Source organism: Anas acuta, chromosome 6 (genome assembly GCF_963932015.1).
Source record: "Anas acuta chromosome 6, bAnaAcu1.1, whole genome shotgun sequence".
NCBI classification, from domain to species: Eukaryota; Metazoa; Chordata; class Aves; order Anseriformes; family Anatidae; genus Anas; species Anas acuta.
Genome location: NC_088984.1, coordinates 38,656,370 through 38,672,745, shown reverse-complemented (window position 1 = coordinate 38,672,745; position 16,376 = coordinate 38,656,370). Strand labels below are relative to the sequence as shown.

At 43.4% G+C, this 16,376-nt stretch overlaps 1 protein-coding gene and 2 long non-coding RNA genes across 4 annotated transcripts in view; 2 read left to right on the top strand and 1 right to left on the bottom strand.

Moving 5' to 3' along the window:
• SATB2 (SATB homeobox 2) overlaps positions 1-8,214 on the top strand; it is a 132,400-nt gene extending 124,186 nt beyond the window's left edge. Inside the window, exon 12 of the mRNA XM_068686633.1 lies at positions 5,122-8,214. Coding sequence (XP_068542734.1) covers positions 5,122-5,577 — 456 coding nt within the window. The 3' untranslated portion in view covers positions 5,578-8,214. The remainder of the gene's footprint in view (positions 1-5,121) is intronic.
• Positions 8,215-12,983: 4,769 nt separating this feature from the next.
• LOC137858623 (uncharacterized) lies at positions 12,984-15,837 on the bottom strand. Its single transcript, XR_011097894.1, has 2 exons — positions 15,425-15,837; positions 12,984-15,166 (listed from the first exon to the last, which is right to left on the bottom strand). It is a non-coding gene; the product is annotated as an uncharacterized lncRNA (long non-coding RNA).
• A 57-nt stretch (positions 15,838-15,894) lies between these two features.
• The window catches only part of LOC137858622 (uncharacterized), a 35,293-nt gene continuing 34,811 nt past the window's right edge, over positions 15,895-16,376 (top strand). The window contains exon 1 of one of the 2 annotated variants that reach the window (XR_011097893.1): positions 15,895-16,162. This is a non-coding gene — a long non-coding RNA (uncharacterized lncRNA). The remainder of the gene's footprint in view (positions 16,163-16,376) is intronic. The other variant, XR_011097892.1, reaches the window with a different exon arrangement.

Below are 16,376 nucleotides of genomic sequence, written 5' to 3'. Positions count from 1 at the left end.
GTCATGGTTGGCTGTGAGAGTGATGTACATGTGGAGGGAAGATGAAAAGGTAGCCTGAAGTGCAGTGTCTGTTGCTAAAGCACAATCTCATCTTCCAAGAATTTTACATTTTTGATGTTTTTAATACTAAGGGACACCTCATCATCTCAGCAAAACCTGTTGGAAAGGAGCTCACATGGCTAATCCTGTCTGCAAAAGGAACAAGAGAAACGCAGCACGAAAAAAAAAAGAATTTGGGGTTACCGTGTAGAAATGCAGTTCCTGTTTCTAATCTGCAGGCAACAAAACGTGGCATTTCATGGAGTGAGTGTCATTAGCTGGTGCCTTGCTGGCCGAGGGTGCATGAGGGCGTGTGTGCGCCCTGCTCCAGCATCCTGCTTGGCCCCCTTTAGTGTCTCACCTTGTTCACGTCTGGGTTGAGCTAGAAAGTGGGTGAAGATGTAAGTGAACACCAGTGGGATAGTGAATCCATCCAGAATTAAATACAGTGCAGAAAAGAGACTTCGATGACGTGGTGTTTGTTCGGTTTGGGTTCACTCACCTCTTTTCTGCAGAACATGGCTGTCTCAGGCTGCTGAAGTCAGGTTTCTCTTGCAGACATGGGGAGTGGATACATGCGAAGCAGTGCGGTGATCCCTTCCCCCCAATAATACTTGGCTTTGGATTCTAGAAAGACCACAAACCCTTAGCTTATTACAAGTAATCCCGATCACTGCCATAATGATACACTACATTATATACTCTCCTAAACTTAATCATTCAATATCTCACTTCCTTCCCTGTAGGCATGTACTATTATATTTTACACATGGCTTCCAGCTGGTTTTCATTGTGGCCTTCAAATCATATTTCAGTACAGTGTGATTTAAGACCAGTCATTTTATCTTTTAAAGTCAACTTCCATCATATTAGTTTTCTTGCAAGTTTTCTGCCAGGGCTGGTTAATTTGTTTGAAAAAATGAGTTTGTCTATGAGGTTAAAATCTACCTGAATGAAACTTCATATAGCAACATCTTTCATACCCGCTCTGTTCTGAAACGCTGAGAACGCAGTGATGCCTGTAGAGTTTAAAAATGAAATCTCTGGAAGGGATGGAAAAAATAAGTCCTGTGGGCATGGAAGGAAATCTATATCTTCACATTTGATTCAAAAGTAGATGGGGAGATGGTGAGGAGGGGGGGGGGGGGGTTGGGAGGGAAGGGCGGGGGAAGTCAGCTCCAGATGGTGGTGGCTGGGGAGCAGGAGGCTGCCCCACCTGTGGCCAGGGAGCAGTGGGGAAGGGCACGGGTGGACAGAAAGCAGAGGTGGGATGGCAGGAGCCCATGAAGGATTTTTCAGTGAGCGGAACAGATGGGTGAGCTGAACTTGGCAGCAGAGTGGGATGAGGAGAAGGCAGCCCTGGGGCTGCGCTGGGGAAGGCACAGAGGTGGGAGAGGTGAGTGGGAAAGGGGACAGGGGGAGCCTACGCCGATGTGTGCCCCTTGTGAGCCCAGCGCCAGCTGTCCTTGGGAAAAGGAAAGCTGCATCTGGCCATCATTTTTGTACCTTCTCTTTGAAGCCCCACTATATGCAGGGTGCTTAGTGGTAGGTTCAGACCATAATTTGGGAGGCTTTAGCTGCACTGGTAAATGTGCTACAGCCTGTACTCGAAGCACAAAAGAATCAGCGGGGTTTCCTTTTTTTTGCAGTAGAGCACCAGAACAGCACTGATCCAAAATACAGAGTGTATGGCAGGGTGTGTCCAACAGTGTGTGAAGTCAGTGGAAATTTGACTTGTGGATTTAAGAATGTAATAATGGCCCCAAAATCTGAAAATCTGAAACCACCAAAAATGGTCAGTTTCCTTCATGGGGATGTGGCATGCAGAGCCAGACATGAAAGAAGCAAATTGACTAAATCAGTGCACTTTACAAATGCAGTTGAAAGCAAATATTTAACATAAAGGTAATTTGGATTTCATATTGTATCATGTGCCTCAACCGTTGATCTATTTTGCATAGAAAAGTATGCACTTTTGTACTAAATGGCCCATATTGTTGAAAAGAAGTACAAAACTAGTCACAGCCTAAATCTGAAGGAAGGTCTGTGCGTTTAGACATCTGTGTGTGTGTATATGGATAATGTCTTATCATTGAAATCCATTGTTAGTGCCATTAGAAATCTGGAGCAAGCCCCTAGAAGTCAGTGAAAACATGAGATTTATGTGGTGCAAGAGTAGCTTCAGAGTTCCGTGTTATTTAAGAAAACAGTAAGGCAAATAAGCCACCTTTTTTTTTCTTTTACTATTTTTTTTCTTTTACTATTTTTTTTTTTTTTACATTGATATCCTCTGCATTATGTATTTTTCTCTTTGGAAAAGGCTAGAGAGGTCACTCCAGAGAAGGAAGGGTTAAGTAAAATTATTCTTTCCCTCCTGCTCTCGGCCCTCTTTGGTTGATTGCTTTATAGATGCTGTAGGCATCTCTTCATCTCCTTCAAATTAAACATTTTACTGCTGCTGATTTTTGGATTTTTTTTCATCATTATATTTGATTGGAAGTCTTGTAACATTTTTCAGGCTGGATCATTTCTCATGCTATTTGTCAACTGAAAAGGGAAAAAAAAAAAGACTTTCAACTCCAACGAGAATGAACTGAGTAATTCACACTCTTTCTGGATGTGTTTCTATCTGTGTTAGCTGCTACTTGAATTCAGCTCCTGATCAGCAATGCTACATGAGGTTTTTCATATGACACTGGCTGTAAATTCACTGGCAGTTCACGGTGTTAAATCCTTTTCTTTTTGGCTGCTCTCGGCCTTATGGTGTCAGGAGATAGGACCAGAGGGCTCAACATTGGAGATAATGTAGGTAGCGGCTGTGGTACAAATTTATGGGGCTGGGTCCTCAGCTAGTGTCAGCGAGCCCAGCTCTGCTGCATTCAATGCTCCCTGCTGATGCTGGTACAGATCTCACCCTCATCTGTAATGCCTCTAGTCGAAATCGTCGCTCTTTCTCCTTGAAAACAATCCATGGACAAAAAAGAAATGCTCAAAGAGCAACCGAGCTATTCAGTTCATTGGAACATTCTGCTCTTTTATTACATGAGATGTAGTAAAACATAAAACAGAATACCCGGCATTTCCATTTGAGTTTCTCCTCTCCCCCAGTGCAGCTTGCTTAGCTCCATTTCTTTACACCTGGAGTGGTTATGTGCTTGGGAGGCACGTGAATCCATGGACACTGGAACACAGCTGCAGTTCTGCTCAGCAGCACATCCTCGTAGTTGTTCAGACCTGCCTGGCACTGCTGGCAGCACCTGCTTTTATGTGACTGTGGAGCTGCCGGGAGCTGCGTCCTCGTTTGGATGTGTTCTGCCACTTGGATGAGCGCTGCTCCGTGGCCGCAGCAGTGGCTTGTGCTGCAGTCATCCGGACATGCAGTTGTCTCCACACGTGTGTGCTCTCGCCTGTACCTGCTGTTCATGGAAACACCATGTCTCTCATACTGGTGTTGAGCATCAGCTGGAGACATTTTTTGCCTGCCAAGTGCCTCTTGCTGCCACAAGGCACAGGCAGGAGGAACATAATCCCTCTTCTGGGCTGCGAGTCCTGTTGTTTTCGCAGCATCTCCTCCAGGTCCGGCTCTGCGGCCAAACTTAGGCAGTGGGCAGCTGTTGGGGACTTTCATATTCTCTTCAAAAACTGTGATGTGGAGATTGCTAGTATCATAAAGTATTATGACAGCAGCATTTGGTGAAGAAAACGAATAAAAGGCTCTTTAGCACAGAGACATTTTATTTATTTGCACGTATTCCACAGTGAACTTCCTCTTGCATGAATAACTCTGATAGAGTACAATTTTACTAGGGGTTCAGTATGTGTGTAAAATTCACTGCTAGGTCTCAACAAATTTCCATTATTTTTTTTTCTCTCCCCTTTAGAGAGCTTTAATGTAGGGTTGATTTTCTTGATGTTACGGTTTGCAGCAAAAACATTTTCTTCTTTGGGTGAAGAGCCAGAATTCACTCTTACTTGTGGAAGAAAATATTTATCCATATTGATTTTGTTAGCTCTGTAGTGTTGAGTTCTAATAATTATTTCCCTGCATCTGACGAAACCTCTGGGCAAACAGAGTCTTCAATCCTGTAGGGGACTTTTGCTGCTAATCTCTCTTGTATAGATTTGGTTTTAAAGAAAGCATATGTAGTTCCTCTGTATTTCTAGCAGTTCAGAGCAAGTGTTTTTGTTTTGTTTTGTTTTGTTTTGTTTTGTTTTCCTGAAAAAAGGGCTGCATAAGGCCCTTTCTTAGCCATTTTAAGTGGCTGTTAGGAAGATTAAGAGCTACATATGCTTTCTTTAAACTTTCCGAAAAGGAGATACTGCTGGTGAAAATCTGTTACAAGACTGGAAAATGTTTGCCCAGAGGCTTTCTCAGAGTGGAGGGATATAATTATTTGAACTCTTCAACTAGTGAAATTAATACAGATGTAAAACAGAGAAATCTTTACAAGAGGTGCATTTAAGCCAGATTTGATTAAAAACAACAACAACAACAAACACTGATCTGTCTGTGATGTCACTCTTGATAGAAGGAAATCTTATCAAATCTCTGGACTTCTATTAATATATATATTATTTTTTTTTCCATAAAAGAGCTGTGATGGATTTTTAATGACAAATCATTATTCACAATAAAGTTGCACCTCACAGTCTCGCATTTGATTAGGTCTGTATGGTACTTGTCATATTGTAGAAATGGTGTCTCTAGCCTAAAAAGACAAGAGGAAACAATGAAGGGGCAGAAGAGGAGCAAAGAGGGACAATGACTTGTCAGAGATGGGACAACTGGCCAGTTGTGACAAAGAAACTACAACACATTTTGACTTAATTTTGGTTTTGGCTATATTTCTTTTTATTACCTACGTTTTGTATTTGTATGTCTATTTTTGCCTACATTGTTTGTCTTTTATATTGCTTTCTCCTTTCAGCCTGTAGTTACTGGTACAGCTGTGTTAATGGTAAGAAAGCTAGTGGGAAATGATTAGTACTTTTCTTCATAAATACAAGTTAGACCCCATGTAGTATCTCAAGCACCAAAGGGGTCACTGTGTACATGAAATATTTGTCTATTTAATCTTATAGGTGCTGCACAGACAGCAGTCCCAGCCTGCAAAGGAGAATTCCCCACCTAGAGAAGAGGCTCCTCCTCCACCCGCTGAGGACAGTTGTGCCAAAAAGCCAAGATCCCGTACCAAGATATCCTTGGAAGCTCTAGGTATCCTTCAAAGCTTTATCCACGATGTAGGTCTCTACCCTGATCAGGAAGCCATTCATACCCTGTCTGCTCAGCTGGATCTCCCCAAACACACCATCATCAAATTCTTCCAGAACCAACGTTACCATGTAAAGCACCACGGGAAGCTAAAAGAACATTTGGGAACAGTGGTTGACGTGGCAGAGTACAAGGATGAGGAGCTGCTGACGGAGTCGGAGGAGAATGACAGCGAGGAGGGTTCTGAGGAAATGTACAAAGTGGAGCCTGAGGAAGAGAACCCCGACAAAAACAAGGCAGCTCCAGTGGACATCGACCAGAGATAATGTGAGATAGGAAAACAGAAAGCAATACATTGATCCAAGGATTTATTTTTTTCTTTTTACTTTTTGTTTGTTTCTGTTGCGCATGATCCATGTGCAAACTGAATGAATTCAGCATTGCCCAATCAGACATCGCCTTGACACAGACACTTGAGTGTTACACTTCCTACATGTGACTGAAGTAATCATTGTAATCACATAGGATTATGCCTTCATTAATCTTGCACTTATGAAAGGGACATCTAGCAAGTAAATGGGAAGAAAAAGTCCTATGAAATCAATGAAGGAAAATTTACAACTTTGTGTGTGTATATATATATTTACATAAAATATATATATATTAAAATTGCATGGGACGGAACTTTGCAGCCTGAAAGTATAGACTGTGAAATGAGTTCTTTAAAGATGAGACTTGTTTATGTATTAAAACCACTTCACAATGAGTTGCTTTGGCTTTTTGATAAACTGCCGCCTGCTCTCAGGGTGTGGTGACTATTTTTGAATTTCTATTTATTTTCTATGTTTATCCCTGATTATTTTTTTTATTATTATTATTATATGGCTTCCTATCTGGCAACTTGATGGATAATTTTTGAGGTATGTATTTAAAGACGTAAATCAACACTGCCAAAAAAAGAGGAAAAATGAGAGAAAATGGAAAAACAAATCAGGGCACCTTAAAAAGAAAACTAGTAAGTTAAAGTACTTTAAACAAAATGCACACTTAAAAGGATACAGCATGTTCCACTCTCCACAGTCCTTTCTGTAGTGAACAGATGAATTTTCATGGGAGTAAGAATGACTAAAACTGTAATTCAGTGCATAGAAGACTTGTCCGCTAATGAGGTCTTTATAGAAAGAGAAGAAAAATAATGTGTTGAGATTTGATGTATGGAATTCATACTATGAACCACATTTTACTGTGGATTTTATTTACCTGTTCTCTGTTTCAGATCTTAAAATTTATAAGCTTCCTTCTCGTTGCTTTTTGTTTTTACTAAGGTGAAACACACACACACACACAAGTGTAAAGTTACATTGGGACATGGAATACCACAATCCCAACAATCCTGTCCAGGTAAATTGCTGAGAGATAAAGGGTTTGCATTGGTGATTTCCCATTCACCCTCTTCTCCAGCTTCCCCGTGTTTCTGTTTTAGCTGGGCTTCCTCTGTGTCGCGCATTTGTGCCAGTGAAATGAAGTGTTTTCAGCCACGGGTCTCCCAAGCTGCAGCCCACCTCCAGCGCAGAGCACCCGAGGCATGAGTGCTTTCCAGCCTCCCTGCTGCGGGGGCACGAGGCCCTTCACAACCAGTTACCCACTTGTCAAAGGGTTTTGCAGCTACCTAACTAGCAACTACGTTACATAAAGCAGAACTAATACTGACTGACTCTTCAATGGTGTGAGCACTAAAGCTGCAATCTACTATAGTTTCCACCTGTTTTGAAGCATCTTGTCGCCAGAGACACCAAGTAGTATTTACTTTTCACTTCTGTGCAAGGATTTCTAAGAAGAGACCTCACCTTTGCTACTGTTGCAGCTGGATTGATTTCAGATGCCTGTTCAAATTGCAATCATAACTGTACCAACAAGGTTTCTAGGTTGATTTTTTTTTTCCTTCACAGGGGTTTTCATGTAACCTTGACAAAGACCTCATGCAATATCACTTTGAAAGTTATTTTCTGTTTACTACACCAGGCAATGTAATATAACTGTTAATACTATTTATATATTTGAAAGGTATAAAAGGTAGGAGTTAAAAATTAAAAACAAACCTCTATGTGTAGATATTTACTCAGAACAGACAATATACAGGGAGAAGGCGTTGCAATACAAGCTAATTCTAGCTGCTCAGTAACCTCTGGAATTTTTAAGGGTTTTTTTCAAAACTAATGTTTGAAACATAAGAGTATCTCTGCATAAATTTCATACACCTTTGGAAGATGATGGTGGGTTGCTTACTTAACACCCCTTTTGGTCTTCATCCTTTATTTCTGTAGTATGCTGCAGCTTTAATCAGCGTTTCAATGGTTGCTGCTTTATGTTTCTCTCAGAGCTACTCTTTCAAAACTGTCTTCTTATCCTGTAGCTGAAATCACTCCATACATTTGAAAGGAAACTGAATTTTGCCAAGCTTTGTTAGGTTGTTCATCTGATGATGGCATCAACATTTAGTATCTTTTACACTTCAACCAAAAATTTTATTAGGTATTTTTTCAATGCTGAGTCTTGCCTTTTTATTTTAAATTTCACTGCCAATTTTGCAGTGGTTCTAAGTGAATCTGTGGGCATTTTAGCCTGTGGTCTTGCCAGAACTTTGCGAATTACAATGCATATATGTCTATTTATTCAATATCCATCATATAATATCTATTTGGAGAAAGAAACTTTTCTTGTAGTGCCTCTTAACAAAGCACAATTTTCCGCCTTTTTTTTTGTGAAATAAAAAAAAAATGAATTGTGTTTTATTGCGGTATCAACAATGTGAATAAGGATTAACATATTGTAAATGTTCTTTTTTTCCATGTAAATCAACTTTATCTTTGTTATCACTAAGTGATAATTAATTTTTAACTTATGTGCATTGTTAGGCTGTTAGAATTTTTTGGTTGTTGAAATAAAACGCATTCAATAAATGACTTAATTTGTCAAGTAATTTACGGGGCTTTTTTTTTTTTTTTTTTTTTTTTTTTTTTTTCCCTGAGTTCAAGAGGAATGAGGTCTGCAAAATGGGAGGGAAGAAACATTTGCATATTGGAAAAAGTGCTATTATTGGCATTTGAAAGACCTCCATGAGCCCACGTGGGTCAGCACAGTTGACAAATTCCTATCACGCAAGGTCAACTGGCCGTGTTACGTGATTCTTATGTACATGTATATACACACGCAGAGAGTCTCCTATGGGATCTCAAAGAGGGTGTGGGTGCTGTCAGCCTGTTGAAGAACACGCTCAAAAAACACCCATAAAGATCCACTTCCAGTCTGCTGTCTCTTGCTGGTAGAAATTTTCTGTTTATAATTAAAAAGCCACAAATGACTGCGTGTCAGGAAACTCTTGGAGCACACATGTCCATGGTTAATGGACATAATAAAAGGCTTTATTATATTTATAGCAAGGCATCCTACTGAGTGTCTAGAGGAATGCCGGAAGGATTGATGTATCTGAGAAATGTGTGAAATGATTTTGGGAAGAATACAGATAAATGGAAAAAACTGCTCAAAATTCTTAAGCTAACAAAGTGGTGACTGCATGGATTCAATCCTAGCAGACAGAGCATACACTGCACATCAGAGTTGAGTTGTCTAGGAATTGAGGTAAAGCAATTTTAAAAAGTATTTTATATTTTGCTGTAGTTGCAATGCAGTTCTTCTTAAGGCACATTTACATCCTATATAAAGTATCTGTTTGCTCCATTGAGAAACAAATAATGGAGGGAGGAAGGTGTTAATAACCACATCTTTTGGTATCTAGCCACCTGCTCATCACTTGAATTAAATTTGAGACCAAATAAAATCAAATGTCTGTCCACTCAGGGAATGGCTCAGCACTCAGAAGCTGTGCACAACTGCATTTGGCCACGTGCAGCATGCTGGAATGCACAGCTGTTCTCCCTACATCTGAAAGGGTCTACTCAGCAGGAAAAGGCAGATTTAACAAAACATCTCCTTGCCAGAGATGCAGCCTGTTTGTACCAGCTAATGTCCATACTGCAGAACACCGTGAGCCTGGCACTGGTGAGCTACTTTTTGTTCTGAACTGCTGGCAAAGTCCCAGTGTGTGAGGCAGGAAGGTTAGGGTGGGTTTCCACAGGCCTCAGTGGGTGTGAGAGGTGGCAGAGAGAATGAACCAGCCTTTGAAAATGCCCGTGCCCCAGGCAGGCACTGTGAAGATGTCAATGGTGTTGGATTAGGTGCCCTTTTCTGCTTTCCAGTGGGGCAAGAAACAAAAGGATTAGCAACTCTCACTTTGCTGATAGACAATTTTATTCATGCACTCTGTGTGTATGTGTGTCTTTCTCTAAATATTATTTTAATTGGGGGGAAAAATCCTTTAAACATATGGGTTCTTCTTCCAAACCGTAAAAAAAATCATTTAATAGCTACTATAGCAGAAATATTTCTATTAATGCTTCTACTTCTCTATACTTTACATGCTGCTGCTCCTATCTGTTTTTCATGTTTTAGTCATCCGGACATATGTATTTCCAATTTCAAACCTGTGTGAGTGAAAAATAAACATTTTAAGATTAGTTTAAAATGTTTTTAAGATTATGAACATACTGTCTATTGCCTGAAGTTCATTGTTGCTTAGATAAAAGTAGCTATTCAATCTCTTCCCACTTAGTAACCAATTATTTGCACTAGATTAAACGGATTAGAATCCTCCATTGATGAAATTTTGTTTCTATCCCCAACCTGTTAAACATGCAAGGATAAAAGCTAGATATATTTGACAGTGAGCAAATGGCATCTTAAAATCATAAACGAGTCATTACAAAAAAACTCCACTTACACTATGAAATGCAGTGATTAATTAAAGATGCAGTTTTAACTTATTTATAGCCATTAAAAAAACATACCAGTTTTAACACAAAATAACACAAGCCAAGTCATCCAGGGGAGAGATGCTGGCAGCCTGAGAGTTGGAGAACAGGCAATGTGACAAAGCCAACACGGAGCAGCAAATGCAGGCCACCCTTGAAACCTTTGCGCAAGTTCAAAGAAGGCTGGAAAGGGTGGCTCTGGTGCCCCTGTCACATGTCCATCTTTTTGCTCATATACAGACAGCTCAGAAGTGTGAAAGCCCCATCTCACTGCAATAGCAGGAAACCTGCATGCTCATGCCTTGGCTGCAGTGCAGACAGCGGGGAGCTTGCCAACCAGAGAGTGTGCTGTGGGTGAGTCAGCCCTACCTCAGTCAAAAAGATGATCTGGGTGAGGTAGTGACAGCAGCAGTTCAAACAGATTTGTGCTGACTTCCCCCCCTCCCAAAAACAGTGATTACTGATGGACAAATGCTGGGCTTGCTTGACTAGTAGGTGTGGTTCACTGGAGCCAGAAGAAATAAGGCAGTGGGGAAAGGATAAAGCCTCACTGCTATGCCAGAGTGTGGAAGGCTGCTCCACTGCTGAGCAGCTTACCTCTGTTGGGTCCTGGTCCCCAGCCCTGTCCGCAAGGCAAGGCACAGCACATCCCCTCTGTCCCATGTTGGTTGCTCAGGCACTACATTTACTTCCTCCTAAGAGGAGTGGCATAACTTACTCTTCAGTAGGGGTCTGGTCTTGATTTGAAGACCTCAAGAACTAGAAAATCTACTGCTGCCCTCAGTAGTCAGTTTGAATGGTGGTTTTCCTCCCTGCTAAATCTGTACCATATTCTAATGGGAATTTGGCTGGCTTTCCCTTCCAGTCTTTATTTTTTTGGTTAGGCTTTTATCTTCTGTGTAAAAGTCCCAGGTATTGAAGGGTGGTTTGTTTGTTTGTTTGTTTGTTTGTTTGTTTTTGTTTTGTTTTGTTTTCTGTTTTTTCTGACTTGAGGCCTTAGTGCTCAACTGAAGCTAGCTGTGACTATTTCAAGGAAAAATCCACTTCTGCTGATGACAGAGTTCACCCTTCTATTCCTTTTAACAGGAGAAGGGGGTTCTTTTGATGAAAAGGCTACTTGCTGCTACTGAGACATTACCTATCACTGTTCGTTATAGTTTCACTCTGCAAATATGCTATGTATGTGTAGCATTTAATCTCAGTAAGTCTGACAGACAACATAATGGGGTCAAGAACTCTGATGAAATGTTCTCAGAAAGGAACTTTACTTTTGTGACCAACCTTAATCAACAGTTGTTGCACTCAGTAGCAAATTCTCACCAAACGAGATATGAGAGTGGCACAGGGTGGGTTAGGATTTCTTTACCATGAGGTGAAAGTGCATCCAATGCTTATCACCATCTCAGCTACTTCTCACCAGGGATGCCCAGAAGTGTCCAGCATGTGCTTCTCCTCCAGGGAAGAACAAGATGGAGCCGATGGGTCTCACTGACATGAAGGGAACTCTTGCAAGTAAAGGGGAGTAGAATGGGGCCAGCAAACACAGTCCTCTGCCACTGGCTTCAGCCATCAGTTTCACAAGCTGAAGGAGTCTCCTCTGTTTGTATTTAAAGGCTATTTTTCTCCCCTATTTGTATTTAAAGGCTGTTGCGGAATATCACTCCCTTAATGGCGCTATTTTCACAAGTTATTTAGCATTATTTGTTCTGTGTCAACATTGTCCTTTCATTTACTTTTCCACACCCAGTGTCCCCTCCTGACCTCTGGGCCACCCATCACATTCATAGACAGCAGCCGCACCTCCTGCGAGCCCTGCCGCGCTATGGCTGTGCCCAGCCGGTTGGCACCTTCACCCAGCACTCCTGGAGAGTCACCCAGCTGCAGGGCTGTCACTCACATCGGGATCGCTCACGGCCAAGGCAAGGCCAAGCACAGCCGGTGCCTTGGCAGCGCCCTCAGCCCCTCACGCCACCCTGCCCTGCTGCTGCACTCTCCATCGAGGAGCCATGGGAGTAGGGAGGGGGTGGGAGGTAGACGCTGTGGCGGCCATTTTGTCACCCCTGGTGGCCATTTTAGGTCGTCATGGTGCCCTATGCTGCCCCTGGGCAGGGCGATGGCGTACCCTGGCCCTGTCCTACCGAGTGCTCCGATGGGCCCTGGCAGAGTGCTTCAAAGGCAGAGCCCATCCCTAGAAGTGCTTGCAGCTGCCCCAGTAGTGAATGGCTGGGACAGGATCCAGCAGGAAGGCAAGCCTGTCTCTGGCTCTTAGAAAACCTCTTTGGCACATGAGGGAGAAAACAAAATGCCCTGTGTGAGTGAGGTAATGAAAGGCCATGATAATAGCTACTAGCAGGGGAAATGTGTTAATCACAACTGACGTGGAAGGTAGTGGGAGTAACTTCTCCCTCAACGCACAGAGATGACAAAACTCAGGCTGTGCGTATCTGTAGTATAGCATAGCTGGGCAAATGGCATCGTTCAGCCCTACCTGAGCATTGGCGCTGCTTACCCTGGCCAGGGACTGTGGCTGCTCACACCTCTCTGAGGCTGGAAGTAGTTTTTTTTCCAGCAGTTTCCATGCTGGAAAACGAGCAGGATTACAGCACTGGCAGCAATAAGCACACCTGTGCCAACCTGCACAGCCCTCAGTTTTGCCCTGGCTTGGGGACATTTGCCACCAAAGTGTCATGCTACAGAGACAATAAATAGGCCTTGTGCCTTTAATGTTGTCCTTTTAATCATCCCTTACCCACCTTGATACACCTGGGCCGCTTGGGAGTGCTCAAAAAAAGCACTTGGGGAGCACCTGCTCTCATAACCTTGCAAGACTCACGGGGATTTGGCATGTGAAATTTTAGTGGGTGTTTTTGTTTCTTTGGCTGACTTCTGTCACTGTGTACAGTTACAGGCATGTCTTTGGCTTTGAAGAGACCCTTGGCTGTTCTAGTTCCTTTTGTGTTTAATCTCAAAGGCATTGGGATCTTTCTTGCTGTCATGTTGCCTCTAAAAATGTGTGCATGGCTGTTGGGTGGATGTTGGCTTCATAATTGATGGACACGGTCTTGGCAATATCCTTTTTAAGCACCATTCCTTGTCATATAAATATCATCTATCAGTGCCCATTGTCTTTATAGCGATCTTGAGCAAACAGTTTTATTTCCAATGAAGACATCACACATTGATCTAAACAGTCATCTGTAATGGATCAATTTACATTAGGAGAGCAGTATTGTAGCATTGCTGTTCATTATATTGAAAGAAGTATATGTTTAGTTACAGGCTAAAATCAATTAAACATCCCTCTGCCTTTTGCTGTGAGAAAGTCAACAAGCCAGTCTGTCTTGGACAATTACCCATCTACAGCTCCTTAAAAAAAAAAGGCTTCCAGCATCATCCCTGTCCTTGTAGTTCTCAGTTTCTTCTTCAAGGACCTATTCTGCAATGATTTGCTTATTTTGCAGTCTGGTAAAACGCTCTCAGCTAAAATGCATAATGAGAGAAATGAACACGGTCTTGCTGCTGCTGTTTTGGAGGAATCTTTCTCAGGGCCATACAGAGTCACGCATCCAAAAGGGAAGCCTGCACGTTCACCAGAAGGCTGTCTGTTAACACGTGATGGTATACGTGGGAGATGCTGAAAAATGTAGATGCTGCTGTTTGTATCTTCATGGGTGAGATCAGTATCTCTAAGTGGCCCTAATTTCAGGGGAGGAGAAAAGGAGGAATTGGGAGGAGGGGAAGGATTTGTACGATGCTGTACTATTTCTTGCTAGGCTGTAGGAGAGAAGACTGCAAAGAGTGCTGATGTCTTTCTGACAAAGGGAACGTTGTTTCAGTTAGTGATGTAGCTGCAGAGGGAGAAGGAACCTGCAATTTCAAAAGCAAAACACATCGGGGAACTGCCGGGCAATTCAATGGGATTTGAGGTGCCCGCTGGCCTCTGCCTGCCAGCAGCAACCATCAGAGCTCCCAGGGCTGGGGGGAGCCCGTGGGAGGCCCTTGTGGTCGTGCTGGGCAGGCCAAGCCTTGCCACAGCCATGCCGGGTGAGTGTAAAGCAGGATTTTGTTTGTCTTTTCCTTGTGCAAGCAAGAGGTAAAAGTGATCAGCAGGGGTGGGCCCTTACCTTGCATTAAGAATCCCCTCAGGTCTGTGCTAAGGAGGGTTTGTCCAGCCTTCCTGTTTTATATACCTATACATATAGCTCACTGTTTGGCTTGAGACTTTGCCCACTCTATCTCTACCAGACAGGCCACGCCAGCCCTTGTTGTACTCTTTCATTACATGCACAAAACACTGATGCAATGCTAATAATAATAATGAGAGGGAAGGAATAGCAGATATTACAGAGCATATTAAGAAATTGATCTTATTTTTGCTTTTGAATAAAGAAGCAGATATCAAAGCAGCTGAAGCCATTCAGTTAATTGGTTTTTGGCTCTCCTGAGTGATTATATCTGCCCTGGTTCCACCAAGTTCAGCAGGTCTCATGCTGGTCAATTAGCCTTTGGCATTCAGGAAAGGAAATGCTTCATTCAGGTTTTCTCAGAGCCTGTTTCTGTAGCATAAGGTGGGCTTGGCAGTGCAGGAACTGAGGAGAGCTCTCGGCCTACCCCTGCCCTTGCCCTGGCACCAGAGGGCATTTTTGCCCGTGCCCCTGCCCTCTGAAGAGGTGGATGCTGTTCGGGGGAAGAATCTGCCCCAGGACCTGGACCACAGGAAGACAGCCAGAATGAGAGGGGTTTTGGAGGACCACAGACGTTTCCTCCTGAGTGATCTTCACTGGAGGCCTGTGTCTCCGCGGGCTGAGCACACGACGGGCTGAGCTCCCTGGCTGTTCTGGCAGCACTGATGGACGCCTGGTGCTGGTCGTGGGCAGCCTGCAGGCTCTCCCGGTGCTATGGCTCTGATGCCTTCAGCATTACCAGGGCTGAGTGGAGCGGAGCAGCTGACGCCATTTAGTGGCTTTTCCTGCCAAATTCTCGGTCCTGCCTTCACCGCTATGGCTTGCCAAAGGGCTCCAACACTTGCATTGCTGTGATGCAGACCCTGTAATAATAGTTGGTTACATCCAGAGAATTCAGTTCAGATTTTAAAACCTCATCAAATAGTTAATGACTGACTATTTCAACACAGCAGTTTCTTCAAGACTTGGGAGAGAAGAGAGGGGGAGATGGAAAAGTTATTCATGTCCCATCTGTCTGGAACGCTTGTCCCCTCCCTCCCACCCACTGAGTCACTTCCTCCCTTTATATCTCACTTAAAATTTTTCCTTTCCCCTTTAGCTTATGATTAACAGGCACTCACCCTCTGCAAATTGTTTTTTTTTTTTTTCCTTTTTTTTTTTTCCCCCGATGCAATGTTTGTTAAGGTTCTGTGGATAAGTAGAGCATATTGTCTTGCAAATAGATGCACGGAGTGAAATGCAGTATATGCTGCATGTGGCCATGTAAATGAATGTATCAACTACTGCAACATCCTGTTGGTGCTCCAGCCTTCCCACCTGAGCCAAAGAACTCGCAATACACTGCGATGGTGATTTTGTCCCTGTTGCTCAAAGCACGGCCATAAGATGCCCAGGGAAAGGCAAGTTGCTTGAACCATGGGGTGGAAGTGTTTTGTGGAAGCAGCACGTAGCAGGAGGGCTGGGGCAGCTGCCAGCAGCCCTGAGAGGGGTTCACTCAGCTGTGCAGCCTGACCCAGGTGGGAGTGCAGGATGGGATCGCTTGCTTAAACGTCCCAAGGTGTCTTGGGGAGGGGGTGATGTGATGGGTCGGGACCACCCAGCCCATCTGAGTCTGTCACACTGCTGTGCTGCCAGGGATTAAGAAGGCTCTCTGTTAATTAACAGGTAATGAAGCACTTTGGAGACAAGGAGTATGCGCTCTGCAAGACAAGAGAAAGAGCTGTGTTCCAGTGGCCTCCCAGGCCAGGAGTTGCACAGCTTTTGGACCCATGCTGGCCTAGTGAAGCCTGCCAGGGAGATGGGCTGTGCAAAGCCTTCTGATGGCCTGGTGGAGGATAACAGCTACAGGAGAGGAGCAGGTCAGTGGGTTCGTCCTGAAAACATCCAGATGCAGGAGGAGGAGCCTGGGTGCTTCCTGGTCAAGTGTGGGAGGTGGTGGTGGTGGTAATAATAATGATGATGATGATGATGAGCGTGTAAGCTGTGAAGGAGGTGAAGGCTGGGAGGGGGGAACCTGAACCTCCTTGCACAGGTTATCTGAGTTACTGAGGCTTCCCAGTAAAGGTGATAACG